This window comes from Oryctolagus cuniculus, chromosome 6 (genome assembly GCF_964237555.1).
Source record: "Oryctolagus cuniculus chromosome 6, mOryCun1.1, whole genome shotgun sequence".
In the NCBI taxonomy this organism is placed as follows: Eukaryota; Metazoa; Chordata; class Mammalia; order Lagomorpha; family Leporidae; genus Oryctolagus; species Oryctolagus cuniculus.
The window spans coordinates 39249736-39276044 of NC_091437.1; the positions used below are offsets into that span (position 1 = coordinate 39249736).

At 44.8% G+C, this 26309-nt stretch overlaps 1 protein-coding gene across 33 annotated transcripts in view; it reads left to right on the top strand.

Moving 5' to 3' along the window:
* The window catches only part of LOC138850199 (uncharacterized), a 458403-nt gene that overhangs the window by 44289 nt on the left and 387805 nt on the right, over positions 1–26309 (top strand). For all 33 annotated transcript variants that reach the window (XR_011389855.1, XR_011389857.1, XR_011389860.1 and 30 more), the window contains one exon: positions 22341–22563. Coding sequence is in view for 5 of the 33 variants with exons in the window: in XM_070076345.1 (XP_069932446.1) it covers positions 22341–22563 (223 nt within the window). In the remaining 28 variants the exon portion in view is untranslated. The remainder of the gene's footprint in view (positions 1–22340; positions 22564–26309) is intronic.

A 26309-nucleotide genomic window follows, 5' to 3' on the forward strand; every position in this document is an offset into this window, starting at 1 on the left:
TTCCATTGTTGAAATAGACCACATTTTCTTGATACATTCTTCTGATGATGGACAGCTTGGTTGGTTGCAGATTTTGGCTGTTGTGACCAGTGCTGCTGTAACCATGGTGGTGCAGGCTTCTCTTTGGTACACTGCATTCAAGTCTTTGGGTATTTAGCCAGTAGTGGGACTGCTGGGTCACATGGCTGGTCCACTTTTGGTTTTTTAAGAAATCGCCACCCTGTTTCCCACAGTGGCTGTACTGGCTTCCGTTCCCAGCAGCAGGGCAGAAGTGTTTCTCTTTTCCACATCCTTGCCAGCATTCATTACTCTCTGTGTTTGAGAGTTTAGCCATTCTCACAGGGCTGAGGTGATGTCTCATTGCGGTTTGTTTCGCATTTCTCAGGGAGACATTTTCAACTGGGTGCTAGTGTTTTAGCACTTCCCTAACACTTCCGATCTATGTCCTTTTTACCAGAGACAATAGGCTCAGGGAGATCAGGGTCTTAACTGGTCTATTACTTGTCTATTGTCACAGAAACATTTTAAACAGAGCTCGGTGTAGGAGAAGGTGCGTTTTCCCACTTTGCAGTACCTGGGTTTGATTCCTGGCTGTGGCTCATGACTCCAGTGTTTGGCTAACACAGACCCTGGGAAACAGTGGGGATGGCCCCAGTGCTTGGTCTCTTGACACCCATGTGGAGCCGAGGTTAAGGTCTTGGCTCCTAGCTCAGGCACCAGCCAGTCCTGGCTATTGGAAGTGAACCAGTGGGTGGGAGCTCTATTTGTCTGTCTCACGGTCTCAGTTTTAAAAACAAAGCAAAGCAAACAAAATGAAACAAAATCTCAGTGCCTTTCAGTAGCAAAAGTTGAATTAGCCAGGGTCTGCGTGTCAGCCCTTGAGGTCAGTGCTTCCTTTGGTCTTGATCTGGGGTACCTGGGATCTGCTCTGTATTTCTCACATTCTTCCAAAAGCTACCTGAGCATGTTCTCAATACAGAAGAATGGCCTTAGTCACGCAGGAGATTTTCATGCCTCTCTATATTTCTAAAAAACACTCACACAACACTGGGCAGAGCAGATGTAATGGCTGAATTCAGAATCAAGCGAAGGAGTCATGGATTTTGCCTATTTAGTGACAAGAATGCACAGTCGTGTGGCAAAGAGGCATAATACAAGAAGGACTGAATGATTCATTAATGGTTTTGGTATATCTGCTTTAGCAGGTGAAATTGTCTAGCTAGAATTTAATAGCCTATCTCCCACAGTAATTTTTTTTTATTGTCGTCTTGTGGCAAGTGACATAGGTTTTTAATTATGGCAGTGATACCAAGTTTCCTTTGAAAGTAAATATTTGAGACAAATATAACTGGGTATTCAGAGAAAATCTTTTTTTTTTTAAGTAGCCCTGTATACACAGGTATGATAAGAGCCATCAGCCTAAGGAAGTGACAGGTTGGGAAACTGCATCAGGATGACTACAGTTCGGACTGTGGGCAGGCATGTTGCAGACTCAGCAAAATAAACTTGAAAGCCTCAAGGGTTCAGGTGAAATGCGTAAACAAACATTTGTTACACATCAAGCATGGGCCTGACGCAGCAGCAGGAGGCAGAGATATAAAAATGAAAAGCTCCAAGTCCCTTCTCAGGCAGGTTGTAATCCAGTGGATAAGAGCTGTGTAACAGGTCACTGACACATGAGGCTGACGGTACACCAGCCAGAGTGCCCTGGGTGTCAACAGAAAGGGCTCTGAATGTAGGCTGAGCACTAGGCACTGGCAGAGGGCTTCCAGCAAGCTCACAGGAGGAGGCTCTGGAAGGAGGCGTTGCCTAGTTAGAAAGGGGAGGAGACTCTGCAAAGGCGTGGGGAGTGTGCTGTGCTCTTCAGCAAGGTTCGTTCAAAGCCTGACGAGACAGAAGAGGAGACTGCAGCAGCCAGATATAGACAGCTCTGTTTGCCAAGGTAAATAGAGTTGACCTGATTGTAGATGAAAGGGAGTCACTCAAGGTTCTCATGCAGAGAGAAGATCTGGCTAGATGTGTGAACTTGCCCACTCACCGCTGCCTCCAAAGCCACATCATATCAGATCTGTTCATATTTAGCCATACATGCGTAAATACACAATCTTTCTCTCTCTCACAGACACACACAGGCACACACATAGGCATATAATGTGTTCTATTTGTAAGCTCTGTTTTTATATATATTTCCTCTATAATAATTCCAGCCAGGTGATTTTGTAACTTCTGTTTGCAAACCGCTTGTGACAGGAGGCTCGTTAATCTACAGATGAGCCTCTTGCAGTCCTGATTGTAAGTAAATCAAAAAGCTAGACTTGAGGGACACAACTGGACATGGCGATTGTTGCTGTGATCCAGGAGAGGGACCTGGAAGAGCTGGAATGAGTGGGAAGTCTCTGTGTGGAAGGACAGAGAGGAGAGCTCCAAGCACAATAAAAATGTGAATTGTGTGAAATGTGAATGTCCAGGGGGCCTTGGTCACTTTAGAGCTCAAACATAGCTTCATAAACAACTCTCAAACCAACAAATAGCTATTTTCCCTTTAATTGGACAAAGCAATGCTGACACCCAGTGGCTGGTCCAGATTACCCATTGCTCTGGAAGAAAAATCCCCAGGGAGATGGAAGTGAGCTTGTCTGACCCTGTGCAGGCAGAGCATCCCAGGATTGTGAGCGGAAAGGGCAAGTCTAAATTCAGCCAGAAACAGCCAGCCATGTGATGCGTTTGGCACTGCATAAAGGATCTTTCCCCGGGAGTTTCTTGCAGACAAAAGAGCTAAATTAAACCTGCAGACGATAACAGCATTGCATCAAAGTCAGCCCCTTCCAAAGTAGAAGCAAAAGCAATTACTCTCTGAGTTCCCTGGGGAGTTTCTATCTGAAGCACCAATAAGAAAATGGAATATTTCATGGTCAGTTTCCCAGTCAAATCAATACTATGTATAATGATGTCACAAGCAGGCAGGCTCCCTATTGGGATGGAAGCCACACAACCCCCGCTCTGACAGCATCAGGGTGTGCTGGAGCAACAAGGAACTTGACCGTCAGATGGGAAAACACATCACAGGAAGGGAAATGGGTTTCCCAAGGTCTTGGAGGAAAATAACAGCCAAGAATAGACATTGACATTAGTGTGCTTCCTCTCTGAGCAGTCTTAACTGGCTGGTGTTCTAGCAGCCCTCTTGGACCACATGACAAAGGGGGTGGAGCATAAAGACGGAAGGCATCTGGGTAATGAACAAATTCATGGAGGTGCTATACCACCGGGGAGGGTAGACCCTCAGATTTTTATGAACTATCAGCCATACCTGAAACTTCAGTAGCCATACAAGTCGTGGACATTTGTCATTTATCTACTTGGTTGTGCTGTTTGAACATCTCAGAGAAATATTCAGAACCAAACTCAGGGTCTTCCATCCACAAATGTGGTTCCTTACTCTTTGGTCTTTCTCAGTAAATGACACCACTTCCTTTGCCCCAAACAGAGTGGAGCAGGCATCCTTGACTCCTTCCTTTTTTTTTTTCCTTTTATTAATTTTTTTAAAAAGAGAATTTTCCTTTTTAAGAAAAATTATTTATTTGAAAGGCAGAGTTAGAGAAAGAGAGAAAGAGAGAAAGAGAAAGAGAGAGAGAGAGAGAGAGAGATATCTTCCATCCACTGGTTCATTCCCCAAATAGCCTTAATGGCCAGAGCTTGGCAGGTCCAAAACCAGGAGCCAGGAGCTTCTTCTGGGTGTGCCATGTGGATGCAGGGGCCCAAGAACTTGGGCTATCTTCTGCTTTTCCAGGCTCATTAGCAGGGAGCTGGATTGGAAGTGGAGCTATAGGCACCCATATGGGATGCTGGTGTTGCAGTTGGCAGTTTAACCTCTTTTGCCACAATGCTGGCCTCAACTCTCCTTTTGCTCATCTCTTTACCTAAAACTTCACCGGTTTGAATACACAACCTCCTAGATATCCTTTATGTTACTGTACTTTTTAAGACCCTCCCCATCCTTCCTGCTTTATTTCTTTGCTATAGCCTTGTCAGCATCTGACACATTTTACTTGCTTATTTATTGTTTCTTTCCTCGCAGGCGGAATGTTGGCTTTCATGCCTGCCCCAGTTTATGGCCTCCTGTTCTTTTCTATTTTATTACACTCTATTATTTTCTTCATTGCTCTTAGCTTCTGAAATGATGTTTATTTGTTTGTCTATGACACTGAGGACCTGATCTGTCTTGTACATGGTTGCTGACTAATTTAGCAAGAAAAGAGCAGAGCTTCTGTCTGTTCAGTTCACTACGATGTTGCCAGTACCATGGAACTGTGCTTGGTTCCAAGTGTGAGCTCTATAAACACTTTGATGAGTGACCATGGACATGGCTACACAAACTGTGCACATAGAAGTGCTTAGGGAGTTGCAGTATCCAGCAAAGAATACCTAAGCTTAGCAATTGCTTGATTATAGCCCAAAACTCAACCATGTATGCCTCGTTCTTTTTGTAGTCTATAGCTGTAAAAGCTAATATTGCATATTTGACAAGCACTGAAAAACATAGTCTGTAGTCTGATGGAGGGAAATTGCTTCAAACCTGGCTTCTGGAGAAGGAAGTGGACACCTACGGGACTGTCTCAGGTTAACCCGGTCTACTACCTTTGTTTTTTTGCTACTTTCTCTGCTAGGCAGCATGTACAAGGCAAGCAATTGGCTACTGCTCTATGCTACAGATTAATTGGTTCCTGACAAGTGCACTTATTTTTTTAGAGTACCTAACTGAAGCACATCCCCTAGTCAAGGTGTTGTAAGGGAAACAGAGTCTCAGTCTGCTTCCTCTGTTACTTCCAGACTTTACATGTGCATGCTTTCTATGGCAGCCAAAATATTCCTCCCTCTCCCCCTCTCCCTCTTTTGCCATCTCTTCCACTTCTTTCCTCCTCCTTTGGTTTAGCACAACAAAGTGCTTTTCACTCCCTAGCAACCTAACATCAGTGTTGCTGGCCAGCAGGAGGCTGTCCATGTGATCATCCAGGGACTCGGAGGACACCTTTTATCTTACAGCTCGGAGATCTTCCCGGGCCTCTGAGACTTCTGCAAATGAAGAAAGAACAGGAAGGGACTGATTGCGTGGCAGGCTTTTCTATGGCAAGTGCTGTAAATTACTGTAAAATGTAAATTGTGCCATGTCTCACACTGCTTAAAACCTTGCCATAGAATACAACTTGCCATAGAATACAACCGCAGACTCCTCCCCACGGTCTACAGAGCCCCGTGTGATTGAATCTCGCCTGTCTTTTTGATCGCATTTCCCATTGTTTTCTCCTTTCTCCCTCATTCTGCTCCAAGCCACACAGGCAGACTTTTTTCCCCCTCCTGCTTTGAACATACTGAGCTTTGATCTACAGCGAGGTCTCTGTGTTCGCCGTCCGCTCTGCCTTCATGTCCCCGACTCAGCCCAGAAAGCCCCTCCCTGCTTTCCCTTGCCCCTTCCTCAAGGACGTGCGACTGTTTTATAGTCTATTATTTTCTTCATAGCTCCTAGCATCTGAAATTATATGTACTTATTTATTCATGAAGGTAGGGACCTGTCTCTCTTGTTTATGGTTATCCAATGTTGTAGCCTAGAAGTGAGCCTGGCCCGTGGTAGGTGCTTAGTACATGTCTACTGAGTATTTACTACCTGGAAAATATTCCTCTAAGTACTGCACAGGCACTCATTTAATTCTCACAACAACTCTGTAAGGTCACTGCTGTTATGATTCCTGTTTCATAGAAAAATGAGGCCCAGAGAGTATAAGTAACTTGTACAGGTTTACCTGGCTGAGAAGTTGAGAACAAGGAATTCTGGCTGTAGAATCTATGACCCTGATCCTTGTACTGTACCTAGAGGTTTTGGAACAGAATTGACTGTCATCGGATCATCTTCCCATCATAGCTAGGCTCTGTGACAGTCTTTCTCAAGTTTTCCCAGCTTCTCAAACACTGTAGTGGTAGAGTGACCCCTTGAGTAAACCGACTCCATCCGGGTCTACAGATTTCCTCTCAAACTGATATACAGTCTGCCTCCCTGGAGCTTCTCCCTCAAGTTCAGTCTCTTCAGTCCTCTCTCAGAAGGGGCCAGTTCCTGTCCCCCAGGGAAGCAGTGTGGGGTTTGTCCTCCCTGCTTTCCCTCCTTCCCACTCAGTACTTGCTGATTCTCTTTGCTGGTGGTTTATCTTCCTTTCTTTGCAAGGAAATACAAAGTGCCTGCTCAGATAATACCAGGATGAACCCTTATGTTGCTCTGTACCTCTTAGGGTGAGTTTTAGGCCTGACATGGGTTAGTGGGGTTTGTAAGCCCATCACATATGATTTCTCTGAATCTCCTCCTTTAGCTGGTACAGTCACAAAAACCCAGACAGCACAAAAGCGGTTCCTCCCCGGGACTGTGGGAGCTAGGGTCTGGTGCTCCTTGGATGATGCGATTAGCATTGCTTACAGCTCCCTTTCCCCCTGCGCAGCCTGAAATCACAAGCATGGGCGAAGCTGATAGAGAAACCGGCTTCTGTATGCCTTTCCTTTTGCTGCTGATACGCTTGTCCCTCATGGGTTTCTTGCAGAATAATGTAATTGTGAGGTGAGGAGAAGAGTTAGGTCATTGGGTTAGCGGTTCAGACGTCCGTCCGTTGTGATGGACTCTCTGGGGCTTACTTATTTAGGACTGGAGGTGGCAGCATTACGGACAAAGCAATCGCCCCCTTCTCTCCCCTCCCTATGCCCCCACAAAGGCTGCACGATATAGGGAAGACCGGCTGACCCGTGCACGAATCAAGCTCGATTTACTTGTCCTGTAACCTCGGGCAAGCTACTTCGTCTCTCTGAGCTTTCTCTACAATAGGAAAACGGAACCTGTCTGATACAGCTGTGCTGAGACTTAATTATTATGCACTTTATGTGCCACGGGTCCTCAGGACACATTGGTTTAGATCAGTTGGACTCAACTGATAGTTCTTTTATTTATCAACGTCCATGTTCAAGGGATTTGAATCTCTGTCCTAGACTTCTGGCTAAGCCTGATTAGTAAATGAGGTGGTACTGTAGAGAGACAGAGGAATTTCTAGCAATGACAGTTGAATATGCCTGATGCTTTGCAACTGTTGCAGAATGCTTTCTTTTGTCCTCGTTTATTTAATTTTTTTTGACAACCCTATGAGGTGAAGCGGTAATAATTTACAATTTGCAGATGAAGAATACAGGATACATGGAACTTGTTGAAGTTGCCTGAGATCCCGGAATTACTGAGGGATCATTATCAAGAACCAAAAGACCTGGCCCAGGACCTGCCCCTGGGCACAGTTGGTCTGATTTCAGACTCTGCTCTAGCTCTTCTTTGCCTATCCTGGGGTCCTTCGCTGCACTTGTAGAAGGTAGCTTCTTGTTACTCATTCTTGTATCTTTCACGTTAGTGTGTCACACGTGAAAAGGCACCAAATAGGCATTTGTGGTTCTAAAGTAAGTTCTCAGTAGTTATAGATAATAAATGAACTTTGCAGGAATGGAGCTTAATAGTCCCAGTGTACTAAAATAAGACTACTTTTAAATGAGCCCCATTCATTCATCCCAGATTTCTCTAAAAGCTTATTCTTGACCATGTTTCTCTCTCTCTTTTTGGTTTATTTCTTTATTCAAAAGACAGACAGAGAAAGAAAACTTCCATTCACTGTTTCACTACCCCGTTGGCTGCAACAGCCAGGGCTGAGAGCCAGGAGCTTCATCTGGATCTCCCATGTAGGTGGCAGGGGCTTGAAAACTACAGCCTGGTTTTTTCAGGCAATTAGCAAAGAGCTGAATCAGAAGTAGAACAGCCAGGATGTGAGCCAGGGCCCATATGGGATCCTGGTATCGCAGGAAGTGGCCTTAACCACTAAGACACAATACCAACTCCTGCCCATGTTTCTTTTTTTGTAATTTTTTAAATTTTTTTTTACAGAGTTAGACAGTGAGAGAGAGAGAGAGAGAGAGAGTGAGAGGTCTTCCTTTTTCCGTTGGTTCACCCCCTAAGTGGCCGCTACAGCCAGCGTGTTGCAGCTGGCACACTGCGCCGATCTGAAGCCAGGAGCCAGGTGCTTCCTCCTGGTCTCCCATGCAGGTGCAGAGCCCAAGCACTTGGGCCATCCTCCACTGCCTTCCCAGGCCACAGCAGAGAGCTGGACTGGAAGAGGGGCAACCGGGACAGAATCTGGTGCCCTAACCGGGACTAGAACCTGGGGTGCCAGCGCTGCAGGTGGAGGATTAGCCTAATGAGCCGCGGCTTCGGCCCTCCCCATGTTTCTTTACTTATTGTGTCTTGGACTGGAGCAATTCAAAACTTCTTCTGTCAGAACAGTTGTGAAAAAATGAATAGTTCAGAGAATCTGTTTTTGCAGATAAAGGGAGAAATAGTGAGCATCAGCTCTTAGCTAGGGAGTAGCATTTGGTAGTGCAGAGGGTGTAGGTTGGGTGTGAGCTTCTGATCCCAGCGGTTGGATCTCTGTGGATTATAGATCTCTGTGTGTCTGCCTCTTTCTTTAAGGCAAGCAATAGGATAATAACAGCCCTGCTTGCCACCTCTTCCTTGGGTAGCCATCTTTTCTGCCCCGCCCTTTTTTGACCCTCCTAGAACTTGACTCCTTGTGTGTTCCTGTCTGCCACAGCCCCTTCACCCTTGCCTCATCTCCCATTCATGGCCTCTTCTTCGGCTTGAGTGTGGGCACGGTCTCTGGTGTCTCTGGTTCTGACTCCTGGCTTCCCTTGCCAGTTAGGGTGATTTTTTTTCCTGGCTTCCCTGAGAAACACACTCTTTCATGAGGGCAGTTCCCTCCAATTAGCCCTGTTTCTTCAGAAAGGAACTGACTCTCTGGGGTCTTTTATTTCTTATATGTAGTAAGTCTATTCATTGATTGCTGTGTTTATCTGTACCCTTAACCAATGACCTAATATATGTTGATCAAATGATAATTGGTATGGTTAAGACAAGGTTTTTGCCCCATAGAGTTCAGTACATACACAGAAATGGATGTGGTGTAGCAAGATGGTTAAGAGCATGTGAGACAATCTGGGTTCTAAACACAACTTCGCAGGTGCATAACCTGTGTTACTTTTGTCCAGATTCTTAACCTCTGAAGGCTCTCTCTGCTTTTGTAAAATGAGGATGTTACCTTATGGAATTATTGTTCTGTTCATGAAATAATAGTTGCTTAGTACAGTGCCTAACCCATAATAAGTGCTCAACAAATGTTGGGTATTACTCTAAGTAAGGGACAAATAAAAAGATAATTAGAATATAGTGCTATCAATGCTATGATAGAGAAGATGTAGGAGACCTTTACCCCTGAAGGAAGAGGCATCCCAGTAAGTAACTGAAGGGTGAGCTTGGGTTAGCCATGTTAAACAAGTACAGAACATTCCAGAGGGAGGGGACAGTATGCTCAAACCATGGACAAGAGAGATAGCATGCAAGGCACGCAGTATGTCTAGAAGAAAATTTGGGGGAATAAGCCATGCGAGATGAGGCCAGTGTCATGCTTACGTCCTTTTTCTTCTTTTTGCACCTCCCAGGCTGTGGCCCGATCTCCTTCCTTGACACCTTCTCTTTGCACAGCTGTGATTTGCTAAAGGCAAAGGCTTCGAGAGAAAGCTGCTTTCCCTTGGTGACTTTCTTACAGACTTGCTGATGCAGGTGCCCGTGGACAACTTGGAACCATATTCTATTTAAAGGCATTTTAGCTTTACACAGCAGATCTGGCTGCAGTTTACCTCATTGCCTATGAAGGGGACATTTGCATGAAATTAAGAGGCTTGCTCACCTTTGTTCCTGAGGCAGATCTCCCCATGGCCGGCCATTTGTCAGGCTTCGGGCAGGTTAGGGGGTGGTGAGCAGGAGGTCACTGAGGCATGCTTCCAACTGGCAGCTCATGGGAACACAGAATGTCATGCTGGGGACAATTTATGGGCCATTTCTGCGCTCTACTGTGTCACAGAAAACAGTGAAAATTCCTATACTAGACTTAAGATTGATAAGGTACAGGAAACAGCTAGGGCTGGTGAGAAGAGAATGATATTGAGTGATGTTGATCCTGAGAAAATGGCTTCAAAGCTGTTAAATTTGCCTCTCAATCAACCACCATATGCCAAATGTGTGTTGTGTCTGCTTCCACTCCTTTACGTACCCATTGCAGACATTACTAGGTGATAGCAGCACTCTTATTTTGCACTTAGAACCTCGAAATTCTTCTAAACATAGCACTCCAGGGATTCAGTGCTGAGTGTGTGGAGTCATAATGAGACACACTGACTATCCTCATTTCTTCTTTTTTGATATACAAGGAAAGTTAGGCTCATGAAAATAAAGGAATTTAAAACCTGTATATTAATGGCAGAGCTTAGGTTAGAATCTTTTGCTCTTGATTTAAGTCTCTTCAGAAATTCTCTTTTTTTTAAGATTTATTTTATTTATTTGAAAGAGTTACAAAGAAAGGTAGAGACAAAAACAGAGAGGAGTCTTCCATCCACTGGTTCACTCCTCAAATGGCTGCAATGGCTGGAGCTGAGCAGATCCAAAGCCAGGAGCTAAGAGCTTCTTCTGGGTCTCCCACATGGGTACAGGGGTCCAAAGCCTTAGGCCATCCTCCACTGCTTTCCCAGGCACATTAGCAAGGAGTTGGATCACAAGTGGAGCAGTCAAGACTTGAACAGGTACTCATATGGGATGCTGGCACTGCAGGCCAGGGCTTTATCCTGCTGTGCTACAGCGCCAGCCCCCAGGAATTTCTTCTCAGGCATGGGGAATCTTTTTTCTGTCAAGGGCCATTTGGATATTTGTAACATTATTGAAGGCCATACAAAATAATCAACTTAAAATTTGCTATAGAGTAATTGGATTTCAATTTGCAACTGTGGTTACCTTGGCAGGGACAGATCAAATGTTTCGGTGGGCCTTATATGGCTGGTTGTCTGAATGCTCCCCACCCCTGAGAAGTATCATGAAGGTGGGTAAAGATTCTTCTTTCCAAAAAATATTTTGTCAACGCACCACTCCCATGCTCAGCATCCTTTTAGCTTCTCTCTCCCAGTGAAATAAAAGCTAAACATCTCAGCAAATTGTTCTGTGTTGTCCACATCCTCAACTCAGCTTAAATCAAACTGCATTACCACGCAATTGCTTTAGCTTTCTCCATTCAACTGACCTACATTTCTCCTCTAAAACTTAGGTCAAAACTTTCAGCCTCTCTGAAACTGGAATGTTTCAATCCTGTTCATCTTCTTCCCCCTAAGAAGTCTAATACTTATGGTGCAAAGCTTTCACTCATTAGAACTTTAGATGTTTTAATGATGGGAAAGTAACCTCTGGTCAATACTGCCCTAGACGTCAACAGCCCTGGCCCACTAGAAAAGAGCAAGGCACATTTAGGAGCCAATCTCTTAATGTGAATGTGATACTTTGTCCTTGCAAACCAGCCCAATTGATATCCCAGAGTCTGGAGACCAGTATAGTGAAGTCCCATTAGCTCGAGGTAGAAGAAAAAGGGACAATGGGGGATGGGTGTTTGGCATAGTGGTTAAGGCAGTGCTTGGGATGCCTGCATCTCATGTCAGAATGTCTGGGTTCCAGTCTCTACTCCATTTCCCATTCATCTTTCTGCTAATGCACACCTTGAGAGGCAGCAGGTAATTCCTCAAGTACTTAGGTCTCTGATGCTCATACGGGAGACACAGATGGAGTCCTGGGCTCTTTGCTTTGGCCTGGCATACCACTGGCTGTTGCAGACATTTGCAGATAGAACCAACAGATAGAAGCTCTCTCTCTTTCTGTCTCTCTCTTTCTCTCTTTCTATTTATCTCTCTCTATCCTTCTCTACTGCCCCATCACTCTGCCTTTCAAATGAAATAAAAACAAGTGAATTTAAACAGTAAAAGCAACGGTGAGGGAGGGGCTCAGAGAAGTTCCTTTTCTCCTTGAGGCCTTCATTTTTCTTTTTCTTTTTCTTTCTTTTCTTTTTTTTTTTTTTGGACAGGCAGAGTGGACAGTGAGACAGAGAGAGAGAAAGGTCTTCCTTTGCCGTTGGTTCACCCTCCAATGGCCACCACAGCCGGCGCGCTGCGGCCAGCGCACCGGTGCTGATCCGATGGCAGGAGCCAGGTACTTATCCTGGTCTCCCATGGGGTGCAGGGCCCAAGCACCTGAGCCATCCTCCACTGCACTCCCTGGCCACAGCAGAGAGCTGGCCTGGAAGAGGGGCAACCGGGACAGAATCTGGCGCCCCAACCGGGACTAGAACCCGGTGTGCCGGCGCCACAAGGCAGAGGATTAGCCAAGTGAGCCATGGCACCAGCTCTTCATTTTTCTTAAGACTTATTTTTTATTTGTCAGAGAGGGAGAGGGGGAGGGAGAAGGGGAGGGGGAGGGGGAGGGGGAGAGAGAGAGAGAGACAGAGACAGACTCTTCCTTCCACTGGTTCATTCCCTAAATGGGCTGCCATGGTGTCTGTGTGAGGTGCCTTCTCAGGCACATTATCAGGGAGCTGGATCAGAAGTGGAGCAGCCTGGACCAGAATCTGTACCATATGGGATGCAGGTGGTGGCTTAACCTGCTAATCCACCAAGTGGGCCCCTAGACTCCTGCATTTAGCACACATTGTCTGCCTCTCTTTTTTTATTTCTAATTGTTACTTTCATGATCTTTTTTCCTCCAGTCTATCTGTAGAGCAGCCTCCCATTAATTAATTAATTCATTCATTAAATATGTAACAAGCACCTTCTGTTTGTCACGCACTGTTTTTAGAATTGGAAATACACAAATTAACAAATTTGCTCTTTTCATAGAGCTTGTTTTGAGGTTATGGAGAGAGACAAGATACAAGTAACAAATAAATAATGTCTTCCTTATATAGCCTGTCTTATGGGAGCATAGCTTGTATTCCATAAAGATTAGTTAACCTGCTTTATTCAATATCTACTTGGGTTAGTGTCTTTGTGGTACACTTGTTGGAGGTGTGTGCTCATTTATTCAAGTGTGTTTAATGAATGTTAAAATATCCAGCATGTATCTCTTTAACCAGGTCGCTGGAGGCAGCCTACCAGCACATTCCAGATGCATGGAGTGTAGACTGATGTAGCCAGGAGTTGATCTCATACTTTTACATGAAACTCTGTATAGTGTCCCCTGCTGGATATCACGTTGGCAGACTACAAGTGTCTGATGGAGGCTAAAGCTTTTGAAGAACATAGAATTGTTTTGTGGAAAAGTCTACAAATTGGATTGGGAGGTAGGCAATTAATCTAACTGTTGGCTGTAAACACTAAAGAGCCAATAAGCACAAAAGTGAATGTTTTTTTTTTTTTTTCTGAATTCAAGATGATAAAACAAGGACTTGTGACAATTCCAAGAGGCAGCTCTTTGTTCAGTTTAAGTTGTACCCAAATGGGATAGATGTTCTTGGGTGGTGGAATATTCCCCCGGCTGGAAAAAGTCAAGCAGACGTCACAGAGGTTTTCATGGCCATCCAAACATAAGAAAGACGTTTCTAACAGCTGTCTCCAGTATCTCCAAATCTTACCTCTATATCTCATGATGACTTTTGTGATCATTAACTCTGGTTGATGGTCTAGAAAGTATTTCCATGTAAATTATACGATTTTGATTTTCACAAAGGAAATATCAGCACAATTCCCATTTTACAGATTGTCAAACAGACTGCAATGTTCCCATCATCCCCGTCCAAACTGGAATCATGATGTCTGGCTTATGACCACAGCAACATCTCCCTTTCTGTGAGGTTTAAACATGCTTGCTGATCATCCTTTAAACACACAGAGGACACAATGGTGTGTGAAACATCATTTGTGCCCTATATATACTTGTTTTTTTCCCTTTTGTTTCAGAGAATCAATGTTGTTCCATTTCAGATTTTTTATTCCAATGTTTCTAAGTTTGCTATTCTAATGCTTATGTGAGCCTTGCTGATGTTTGACTTTTCCTTTCCACATCTGAAATCCTTAAGTGTGTCTTCAGGCATATGTTTAATGTATTTTGTCTCCGAAAGTACCAGATACGTTAACTAGTTAGCCTAACAAGTCGTTCTTAAGAGGCCAAATGTATGAAAAGTTTTATATGATGTGTGGGGATTTTCAACTTTGTATTTCCTTCAGTGCTGTTACTCCCATGTCTTGCTTGTCTGATTTGAGTCCATCCTTCCAGATCCAGCCCAGACTGCCCTGCTCCCTAGAAGCCTTCCGTGACCTTCTTAGGCCATGTGGTCTTTGATCACCCGTAGCATTTGTGTATCTTATTTATTTGACCTATGAAAATTTTATTGTTATTTTATCACTGCTTTCCATGTGTCAGTTTCATGTGCCAGCTTTGAATATAAATTCTTAGTATTATAAATTCTTCTTCCTTTGTATATTCCAAATTTTCCTTTCTAAACTTTATTTAAGTTATAAAAGTTTCACATATTTCATATATACAGATTTAGATCCAAATTTCTTTTTAAGAAAGTAATTATTTACTTTCAGGGAGAGATGGAAAGTGAGGGTGGGGAAGGGGAGGGAGCTCCCATCCATTGGTTTACATCCCAAATGCTTGCAATGGCTCCAGCTAGGCCAGGGCCAAAGCCAGGACCAAGAACACAATCCAGCTCTCCCAAGTGGGTTGCGGGAACCCAATTCCTTGAGCCATCAGTGCTGCCTCCCAGGGTGTGCATTGGTAGGAAGGTAGAGTCAGGAGCTGAAACTGGGGATTGAACCTGGCACTCTGAAATGGGATGTGGGCATTTAACTGTGGGGTGAAACACGTGCTCCTGTATACTGCAAATTTAATTGGGCACCTGGAAATGCTGAATAACTACTTGATGATTTTTAGGTCCCTTCTACAGGTTTTATTTAGGTTTCTCATTGATGTCATGTTAAAATGTATTTTCCATTTGCCCTAAAAATGCAGGTGTAGCACATGGTTTGGCTCCAGGTTCAGCTAGTATTTTGATATTTGAATCTTGGAACTACCACATTCTAGAACTGTGACCTTGAGAAATTCTCTGCACTTCTCTAAACCTTGTCTGTAAAATGGGGATCCTGATAGATAGTACCTACCTTCAAGGGACATCATGAAGGTTAAATGAAAGGATGAAATGTTTGAGCATAGCGCCTGACACATCGTTAATGCAGAAATAGATGTTAGTGGTTATTATAAGTGGTGCTGTTATTCTTCTTGCCCCAGGATCTGTCAGGCAAAATGACCTGGATTTGTATAAGTGATTGGGTGCTTTGACTCGAGGGATATATACTAGTAAATCAAGAGACCTATTTTAGGTATGTATATTATACAGTTGTGTGCTTATACTTACTTATTTATACCTTGCTGTGTCCTAAAAAGGATTTAAGACATCTTATTAAGCACAGCATATAGCAAAATAAAGTAAATTTTAAAATAGGAAATAGGCAGCAAAAGAAAAATCAGAGAAGAGCAAAACTTAGAAATGAGGATAGTATAAAAAATACATGCCACGAAATATTTCACTTTTAATGGATGTGTGCTACAAATCTGGCTTAAAGTTTCTAAGAGCAAACATCAGAATAAGCACATTTACTCAATTTATAGTGTGCAGTAGGTAAAAACAGCCAAGCTGGTTAGGACGAATGTTAGGATTCTTCGTACTGGGATTAGAGAGAATTTTACTATAGCTCAGAGAGGCAGCTATGCCATGTTACAAACAATATTCTTGTGATGGTTTTAAAATATACAGATTTTTGTGAGATTCCTCCCTTCAAAGGTAGGGGTGGTGTTATGCTAATTCTTCTCTTATGTGTAGGGTGCCTAACATTAGGCATTAGGGCAAAAAAGGCTTGTGGCTTCTAGTCTCTCTCTCTCTCTCTCTGTCTCTCTCTCTTTCTTTCCCCCCCTCCCCTCCTTCTTTCTCTTTTTCTCTCTAGAATCACTTACTTGGGGAGAAACCTGCTGCCACATTGTAAAGACCCTCATGCAGTTTTATGAAGAGGCCCTTGGGTTGAGTGATTGATGACGCCTGTTAACACCCAAGTAAGTCATCTGCTGCTGGGTTTCTTACCTCCAGTCACTAGTAAGATACATTTTTGTTGCTTTAAGTTTCTAGGTTTTTGGACAGTCTATTACATAGGAGTAGACAATGAATACAACCCTGCAAACCTCCCCATGGTGACCCCCAGGAGGTGCTCAGTTTCTGATGAGTACAACATATGTGCAAAATGGTCAGAAACATCTTTGAGAGCTTGCAGTTTCATGCTTGGGTGTAAAGACAGGTGCACATGCGTAATGTCAGGAGGAATGGATAAGTCTAAATGAGCTCAAGTAACAAGCTGTGAGAATTTAGCACATGATTTTATTGAAGATTTTGTGGAAGAGGTAGCATTTGGGTTGAGTCCTATAGGGTGGCCCTGTAGAAACCCTACAGTCTTTGATTAGTTCCCCAGGAAGTAGACTGCACAGTGAAGATTTGCATACGGTAGCTTCTTGGGTATGTTTTTGGGGACAACAGCTGTGTGGCAGTAAGGGAGGCGGAGTGAGACAGAGAAGTGTTTAATGCAATTTATCTGTAGCAGAGACCTCAGCGTATCCCACAGAGAAGTCTGGAGCTTGAATGGCTCTTCAAAAATGCTTGAAATGGAGTTAAGAGTTCCAGGCCTTTGGATTGCCACCATTGATCAGTCGTCAGATATGAGCTGCTTCTGGGGAGGAACACCGCCTTGGGTGAAACAGTTTCATTTGGTGAAGTGCATCGCTGGACCGTCACCAGATAGCAGTCCTGGCCACTGGGGGTGTAAGTGCTTCAGTCCTAAAGGAGAATCAGGGTAGCACACTAGGGCATCCATTCTACTAGCTTTGGTTGACTTAGACAATTGTGATATCACCACCAACAACATCACCACCACCACCACCACCATCATCATCATTTATTAGCTCCCAGGACTGAAAAGTGAGTAGATAGAGCCAGGAACAAGAATGACTGGATTCTGAAGTTCAATGTCAGTAATAATAGGTCTGCTACTCTGGACTCTGTTTTCTCTTGTTCTGTTTATTCATGCTCTCAGGTTGGGGCAGAGAAAGCTACTGTAACTGCAGCCATACTTTCTGCTCTCCGACCTCCTCAGTAGAACGAGAGTTAGTAAAATCCTCAGCTCACTGCCACTGGCCCACTTGGGTCACCTGGATGTCCTTGACCTTATCACTGTGGCTAGGGGAGTATAGTCTCTGGCTGCAATTGTGGATCATGCACCCACCCCAAAACCAGGGCATGAGAGCATCCCCACACAAACCATATGAACTGAATCACGTGAGAAGGGTAGCTCTGAAGGGGAAAATGCAGTTGTGTCTTTGTTACCAAGGTGGAGGGGTTGTGGAGCAGGTAAATAGAACTCCCTGGGTGGGTAGGATGTCATCTGGAAACCAAGGGACTAGCTTGGACAATGACCTGGAAGTGTTAAAACATAGGGCTATGTGGTGACTGGAAAGTAGCATATTTTTATGCATAGGAACATTCGATATGTAAAAATGTCTGTCTCCCCTGATACAGATATAGATCCATTCCCCTTTGGTCAAGGGAAGAATAATGCATTGCGAATGATAAATTATGCAGATAGCATTTCTATATGCACAGAGTCCAACCACGAGAGACACCACGCTCCCCCGGGAAGCCTGCCTGAAAGCCGGTGGACCAGGAGAAGGAAGAGGGTAGAAAGCGAGGAGGACAATGAGGTCTGGCAGGTTTCGCTTGCAGCGGCAGCAAAGCTGAATGAACCAGGGATTTTCCTTGAGGCTGTTGCATCGTGACCAAAGTAGTATGCATTGGCTGTGGCAGCCTGGACGGTCAGCCCTGAGACGCGTAATGACAGAGCACGTACCTGATAGGAATTTATGTTGCCTCTGAAGGGTGGCGGCTTTGGTGATTACCGAGGCACTTGCGACTGAATAGTTGCCCAGCACTTTCCAAGGGTGGTGGTGCCTAGGAAAGAGTGTTCGGCAAGGAACCAGGAGGCCTGTGTAGTAGGGATGAGGCCAGTCTGTTTCCTCCTTTACAAGTGACAATGATCCAGCCTTGGAGGGCCAACCCTTACCTGCATCTCTGGATAGAAGGTGGCTCAGAAAGGTGTAGCTTTATGGAGAAATGGGAGATGGGAATGGCGCTAGTGTTCTTCTAGGGGACGGTAGTGGAGGCTACAAGGGGAGGACATGGCCATACAGTAGGGATGTTTGATGTCTCTGGCCATTAGACAGTTTCTAATCTTGCTAAGAGAGAGCAAAGAAACTTTAACCATGGCATTGCCTATATGGTCTTAGGAATGGCAGGAGAGAGAATTTGGTTATGCTGTATCATCTGAAAAGGGGGAAAACAATTAATCTCCAGTGCGATTATATCTTGTCTGATTATATACAAAGCTATTGGCAAAAGCAGAGTTTGCACTCCCTCTTCTGACTCTGCTTTTCTTGATTTGGAAATAACTTTCCCCACTAGGGGCTCACATGGTACTGACCCACCAAGTTCACTCACACTTCTTGAACTGCAGGAAATCGACAGGGGAGAAATTAAAGGGAAAATAGTCATATAGGCACAGTGAGGGCTGTGCAGAGGGCTCTGGGCCTGGGGGATGGAGGGCTGTGTCTTCACCAGGAAGAAGCACCACCTAGCAGGCTGGCTGCCCCTGGGGACGGATGCCAGACATGCGTTTCTCAGAATATTCTTCAAGAAACACAGCCCTAAAGTAAATTCTCTGGCCGTGGTGGGGAAGTATATTTACTCTCTCATTCTGGGAGATTCACAAGGAACATTATAAGTGCTGAGCTTATTAAGCGCTCTGACAAGTTCTATGATAAACAAGCCTGCTTAACACTGTTTAGTTGAATGTCTCTTAAACACATCTGAGTACTGAATTCTTTTCACTTTTTGTTTTGTGTGTAGTGCCAGTTAACACATTGTAAAGAGTACTTTGAACAATACTCTAAAGATAAGCTGTATGGAATTAGAAATTTCCCTCTGAACTCAGTATTTCTCTCTAAAATTACATGATTATGTTAATGCTTGTTGGCATTTGCTGTAGCTCCTTTGATTCTAATTATTGCATTGTTGTGGCAGAATTAAAATTAGACCCAAACAAGCTGCCATGGGGAGTTTGGATGTGTCCTACAAAGAAACATGTGTTGGAAATTTAATTCCCCATGCCACAGTGTAAGGAGGTGAGGCTTAACTAGCCAGGGCCTGAAGGTCACCATGTTGCCACACTCACGAATGGCGTATCGCTGGTTGTAACAGGACTCGAGGCTTAAGTCTGAGCTCTTGCGCTGTGGCCCACTCTTTGCCCTTTAGCCATAGGAAAATGCAGCAAGAGGACGCTCACAAAATGTAGTCCCACAATCTTGGACTTTGCCGACTCCTGAAGTGTGAATTAATAGGCTTTTGTACATTATAAATGACCCAGCCTGCGGGATTCTGTTGTAGCAGCACAAGATGAGCTATGACAGAGGCAGAGTGAGCCTCTCCAAGCCACCATCATCTCGCACCTGGACAGTAGCCTCCTCACTGGATCTCCCGCTTTCCATCTTGCTCCTCCCTAGACCACCCACTGCTTCTAAAGTGCCAGTAGGATCATCTCACATTTCTGTCCCCAAACCTGCGTGTTCCCTCCAAGCTCCCAAGAACATTCCCGGAAGCTGCATAGTACCACAAAGCACATTGGAAATGGAGGCCGTTGGGAATAAGAGTTTCCTTAAACAACACGACAGCCAAAGTGCAGTCTGCAAACCACATTGGAACTTGTTGGAAATGCAAGGACACTGACTGTAGCCCAGACCTTCCAATGACTTGTGTGAACAGCAGTTCAGGAAGCACTGTCTTAGAGACTGTGGAAATCGCTGACTCTATCATTAACGAACCATGGGAACAGGGCTTAAGTACATAGGATTAGTCTGAGTCTCAGTTGGGGTGTGACCTTAGGAAAGTTTTTTTTAGCATCTCTGAGTAACGGTTTCCTCCTCTATGAAATAGGAGATAAAGCTGGTACCGTGGCTCACTAGGCTAATCCTCTGCCTGTGGCGCTGGCACTCCAGGTTCTAGTTCCAGTTGGGGCACTGGTTCTGTCCCGGTTGCTCCTCTTCCAGGCCAGCTCTCTGCTGTGGCCCAGGAAAGCAGTAGAGGATGGCCCAGGTGCTTGGGCCTTGCACCCGCATGGGAAACCAGGAAGAAGCACCTGGCTCCTGGCTTCGGGTCAGCACAGTGGCCATTTCGGGGGTGAACCAATGGAAGGAAGACCTTTCTCTCTGTCTCTCTCTCTCTCTCACTGTCTAACTCTGCCTGTCAAAAAAAGAAAAGAAATAAGAGGTAAAAATGCTAGTACCCGGATCATGAGTAGACTCTGCAGGTGAACAGATGCGGCGTTGGAAACAGCCCCTTTCACAGTGTTGCCATGTAGCCCTCAGTACAAGTTGCCGGTGGGCATTTCTGCTGTTGCTCGGGATGCCGGCATCCATCATTGGAGGGCCTGGGTTTGCATGTGGATGCACTTGCTTTCACAGCTTCCTGTTCATGCACACCCGGGGAGTGAGAGGTTCGAGTACTTGTGTCCTTGCCACCCACACAGGAGACCCTGAATGAGTTCCTGGATTTGGGCTTTGGCCTGGCCTGGTCTGATGTTGTAGGCCTTTGGCGAGAGAACCAGTGGGTGGGAGATCTCTGTCTGTCTCTCTGTCCCTCTCTGCTCTCTGCCTTTCAAATCAATAAATAATTTTGAAAAGTTAGATGACTATATCAGGCAACAGAACAGAGAGAAGTATTGCTTGTCAAGGCCTGTAGCATTCAGCAATGCATTCTAAGAAGTACGTGGAAAATGCAATTCAAAGACATGTTTGTTTTGGTGTAAAAAGTTTTTAAATTTGCACATATTAGAGATAGAGGTCTTTTTATTTTATTATTTTATTTTATTTTATTTATTTTTTATTTAGTAAACATAAATTTCCGAAGTACAGTTAATGGATTACAATGGCATCCCCCCCTATAATTTCCCTCCCACTCACACCCCTCCCATCTCCCGCTCCCTCTCCCATTCCATTCACATCAAGATTCATTTTCAATTATCTTTATATACAGAAGATCGATTCAGTACATATTAAGTAAAGATTTAATCAGTTTTCACCCACACAGAAACACAAAGTGTAAAATACTGTTCGAGTACTAGTTACAACATTGCTTCACATTGGACAACACACTAAGGACAGATCGCACATGAGAAGTAAGTACACAGTTACTCCTGTTGTTGACTTAACAATTTGACACTCTTGTTTATGGCATCAGTAATCTCCCTAGGCTCTAGGCATGAGTTGCCAAGGCTATGGAAGCCTTTTGAGTTCACCGACTTTGATCTTAATCCGACAGGGTCATAGTCAAAAGTGGAAGTTCTCTTCTCCCTTCAGAGAAAGGTACCTCCTTCTTTGATGCCAATTCTTTCCACTGGGATCTCACTCGTAGAGATATTCCATTTAGGTCTTCTTTTTTTTTTTTTTTCTTTTTCCAGGGTGTCTTGGCTTTCCATGCCTAAAATACTCTCATGAGCTCTTCAGCCAGATCTGAATGCCTTAATGGCTGATTCTGAGGCCAGAGTGCTATTTAGGACATCTGCCATTCTATGAGTCTACTGTGTATCCAGCTTCCCATGATGGATCGTTCTCGATAGAGGTCTTTTTAAAAGTTCATGAAAAAGACATATTATGGAATCATTATTTGTGGATTTTCAAGTGTTTGACCACAAAATACTTACAGTGCCACTTTTTCGTGTGCTTTTAAAAAGTAAGCTGTGCTGGGGTGCAGGCTCACGGGCTTGCTCAGCAGGGAGTTCCACGTCACGTGTGGCGGACTGAGTCATCTGGGAGGGGCTGGGGTCGCTGTGCTGAAGGAGGACCGCCTGGCCATCAGAGAATTGTCAAGGAGCCCGGGAGCAGCTGGCAATGCACGTGGCTGCGCTTCCTCCTTGCTTGGCGTGGGTCTCACGATTCTCGCCCCACCCACCCCCCCTACACCCCCAGACTCCTCATTCCCCAAGAACTGCTTGGGGAATTGCAAAGAGCCCCATTTACCGTCTTCCTCAAGGTATTGTTTTGCTCCTTTGGCAGGGGAGAGAACAGCATTTTCAATTTCAGGTGGAAAATATCTCTGTTTTTCTCCTCTGTAAAATCATAGGCTTTTGAGCTTTCTGGGTCACTGAGACCTCAGCATGCGTCTGTTTATTTCAGGCTCTCGGTGACCCCGCATTGGCCGAACAAGCTTTGCTGTGTACTGAGGGCCTTGCGGCCCCTGGGATGACTTCTAATAAAGATCTCTCTCCCCTAGCTCAGCTCTGGAAGCTCTCCATGAGCAAGGCCTGAAAGCGAGCGTGGAGGGAGGCGACCGTGGGGCTGATGGTGGTGTTGGATGTGACTCACCACCTCGCTGCCCTCCCAGGCGCCCCACGTGCTACTGCAAGTTCCACAGATGGCCAGAAGGCAGCCTCCCAGCTCCCTTGGAAGGAAGGCAGAGAGAAAGCGCCATCGGCTTCTCGGAGTATGGGTTCGCGGTAAGCAGTAGCATTTGTACGAGAAAGCTCTGTTGTCGTTTTCAGCTAGGGGTTTCTGGAGAATAGAGATTCGTCAGGAGCAAGTCTTCACTTGAGTGGGGAGGAACAATTCTCTTGGGGAGCCAGAGGGAATAAGACCATTGTCTGAGAGAAGGGCTAAAGCCTGAGGCCAGAGGAAGGGAACCCCGTTTCAAGGGAAGCTGTTCCTGAAACATCTGAGCCATCTGAGGAACACATGAGAGGGATTTGTGATTAGTGAGCATTGCGCCTGCTCTTATTCTGACGAAACCAGACCAGACCAGACCAGACCAGTGAGGACTGGACTCCGAGGCCCCTTGCTAGGGATGAGCTCCTTTGTGTTGACCTGGGGAACTCAAAATGCATTTAAGTATGTGAGAGGCAGAGAGTGGGGAGGGGGGAGAAGGGAGAGAGATCCGGTCTCCTACCTCGCTTCTCCGATGCCTGCACTGGCTGGGACTGGGTTGGGTCAAATCTGGGGTCACAATGCTGGTCTCCCACTGGGGGCCAGCAACTCAGTTACGTGAGCCATCGCTGCTGTTTCCTATGGCCCACATTAGCAGTAAGCCGGAGTCAGAAGCTGGGTATCAAAACTGGCATTCTGATAGGGGATTCAGGCATCTTAACTACCAGGCTGAATGCCCAGTCCCGGACTGCCATTTTAAATAAGATTGTCACTGAGGGCTTTGTGGGGTGACATGTGTGGGAAAACCTTAGATTGAGAGATCAGGTGAGAATGACAGGTCACCTGAAGCTGTATAATTCTGAGGTTGCGCAGTGGAGCAAAAATTGCCTTTAAGAGAAAATACTCACTGATGAATGGGCCACTGGTAACACAGCCCCACGGAAGCATTTCTCCTCTCTTAAAAATATTACATCAATATTTTTGTTGGATAGTCTGATGATAATAGGTACTGTAGACATGAAATGATACAAGAAAAGTAATTCACAGTAATTGTAAAGTGAGAATACCGATTATAGGGAAGGTGATGATTTAATGAAGCCTTTGAAAGTTATATTGGAGAAGTACTTGGGTTTTAAGTAAATCAGGGTCTGTTGGGTTTTCAGTTAATAATTGAAGGAGAAAGAATCAGTGAGGATTAAGGACAAAAATCTCTTCCCAAGAAAATGTTTAGTTGAAGGACTGTGAGAGACCTTTGGGAAAGTCTTATTCTTAAATGTCTAAAACCCTACTACCTTGTTAATTATCACGTGTGAAAATCAAACGTGAAGAAAAGATGGTGATATCCTGCTTTTTACTGTTTTTTTTTTAAAGGATGCCGAAAAAAGGTAATCAGACTTGATTTACTCCTTGTTGCTGTGTATAATTACCATGGAGTTAACAGTACACTTATTTTCAAAGATGTTGGTTTTATTTTTAAGTTTGTTTCAAGTGCATTTCTTCTACTGGTTAGCACAGTTGTAGTGTTTTCTCTTAAAGTGGTTGCTCTGCACACTGGTCCATTTTTTTTTTTTTAGATTTTTATTTATTTATTTGACAGGTAGAGTTATGAACAGTGAGAGAGACAGAGAGAAAGATCTTCCTTCCATTGGTTCACTACCCTAATGGCCGTGCGGGTGCAGGGATCCAAGCACCTGGGCCATCCTCTACTGCCCTCCTGGGCCACAGCAGAGAGCTGGACTGGAAGAGGAGTAACTGGGACTAGAACCCTGCGCCCACATGGGATGCTGGTGCCACAAGTAGAGGATTAACCAAGTGAGCCACGCTGGGCCATACTGGTCCATTTTCTTCAGCAATGAAATTCCCCTGAAGGACTAAGCTGGGTCTGGGGATGGGAGGAACTCTCCCACAGTCAGTAGCCGGAAGCTGGCAGAGCCTCAGTAGTACTTTCTTGATGCTTCCTCGTATTGTTGAAGCAATATGTGAGGATTTTGGAGTCTGTATTGTGTTTTCATTCAGATAAATGCTCTATCTGCTATTCACTTCTAAATCTACTTGAGTAGACGGATAGGATTTAGATTCCATGAATGCCCATGCACTTTGAAAACTGGCTTTAGAGATTCTCTCATTTCTCTTGTTCATTGTACGCTGAGGTCGTACAGAAGAGAGAAAACAGTGTACCTGGGTCACACAGCAAGGCAGTGGCACATGTCCCGCTAGAATTCCGATCTTCCAAATTGTGGTTGGATGCTCTGGTTCACCCCAGTATTGGTGTCCCTCTGTATGCATCCCACATACCTTGTATTCAAGATGTCTGCTAGAAATATATTCTTTACTATATCCCAGTGGCCAAAGAAAAACCTGGTATGGTCCACGGTTCTTCCCATGACATTGGTTGCATGGGGTTATGGTTTAAAGTGTGTCATAGACAGCATAGAAATACCCGCCCTGCTGCTTCATTCATAGCTGTGTGAGTTTCAGAATGATTTTTAGCATTCTCTATGCCCAGTGTTCTCATTTGCTAAATAAAGGTAGTAATACTTGTTACGCTTCTTCTGAGAATTAGCAGAGATAATTGTCGTAAGGCAACAAAGAATTTGAAACTTCTCATCATCATGCTTGGATAGAGCCCAGTAAGTGCCAGCCATCACTGCAGTCATCATAGTTACAGTGGCAAGGCTGCAACGGAATCTTCACCCCCATCATCATTAGCATCTTCATCACCATTCTTGCTGCTGTTGGCAAGTGGAGATCAAACCTCCGCATGGTCCTTGGAGCGTATCCAGCCTAACCTCGGCCTGCTGACTTACTCCTCCCCCTCCCTGCCAGGCAGCCCAGCTGGGCTGAGGTTCAATACTGCTGGTACTCGAGAACTCATTTCAGTTTCAGAGAGAATTTTAAATACAACTAAACTAGACTTACAAAGTCTCCAGTATTTAAATAAATTGCCCATGTGGGCATCGTGACTCATATCTGAAATGATTTATATAGCAATTATGCAAGGGATTTTTTCTACCATTTCTTATAAAGATTATGGATCGATTGGGTCCTTGTTTTTTCCTTAACTGAGCATGAAGCTCTCAGGCCAGAACGTGGATGCTGGTTGACTGGGAAAGGAGGCAGAATGTCCCAGCAGCTTTCATTTCTCAGCTGACCTTTGTCCCCAGCTGTCATTTTGGGTTGGGGAGGCAAGATACTCTCTTTGTGTCTCTCTCTCCTCTTGCTGGATATATGGCATTAGATATGCCTGCTAGACATCTAAGGGGATAGAAGGTGCTGTAGCTCTGTGTACAAGTCAGAGGTAAACATACAGATGATGAGAGTTAGCAGCCTGGGATTGGTATTAAAAACCACAGAGCTGGAGAGAGTGGCAACAGTGTGCTTTAGTAAAATGTCTCTTTGTAGATAATTGCTGACCATAGGCAATGATTTGGCAAATGTGCCATTCAGATTTTCCCTCTTGTCTTCCTCCAATTGAGAAAACATACACAGGCCCCGATTCAAGAAGCTGTTTGGGGTCAACTGGAGAGATGCTATGTTCCTGCAGCTCAATGGGCTTGCAGTTGTCAGATGAAGGAGAAATGTGCAAGTCTCAGGGCAGGACAGGGTGGACTGAAACAAGCCGGAAGTGCCAAGTAGCAGGTCCTGGAGCAGAGGATGGGGAAGGGCAGTCACTTAGGCGGGCACATCAGGGAAGTCTTCCCAGAGAAGGTGCTATGTATTGAACTTGAATGCTAAGAGACATTTCAGAGACTACGAAGGGAAGAGGCATTCTGGGTAAAGGGAGGCCAGCTGGACAGTGGATTCTGGGGCTCAGGCCAGAAAG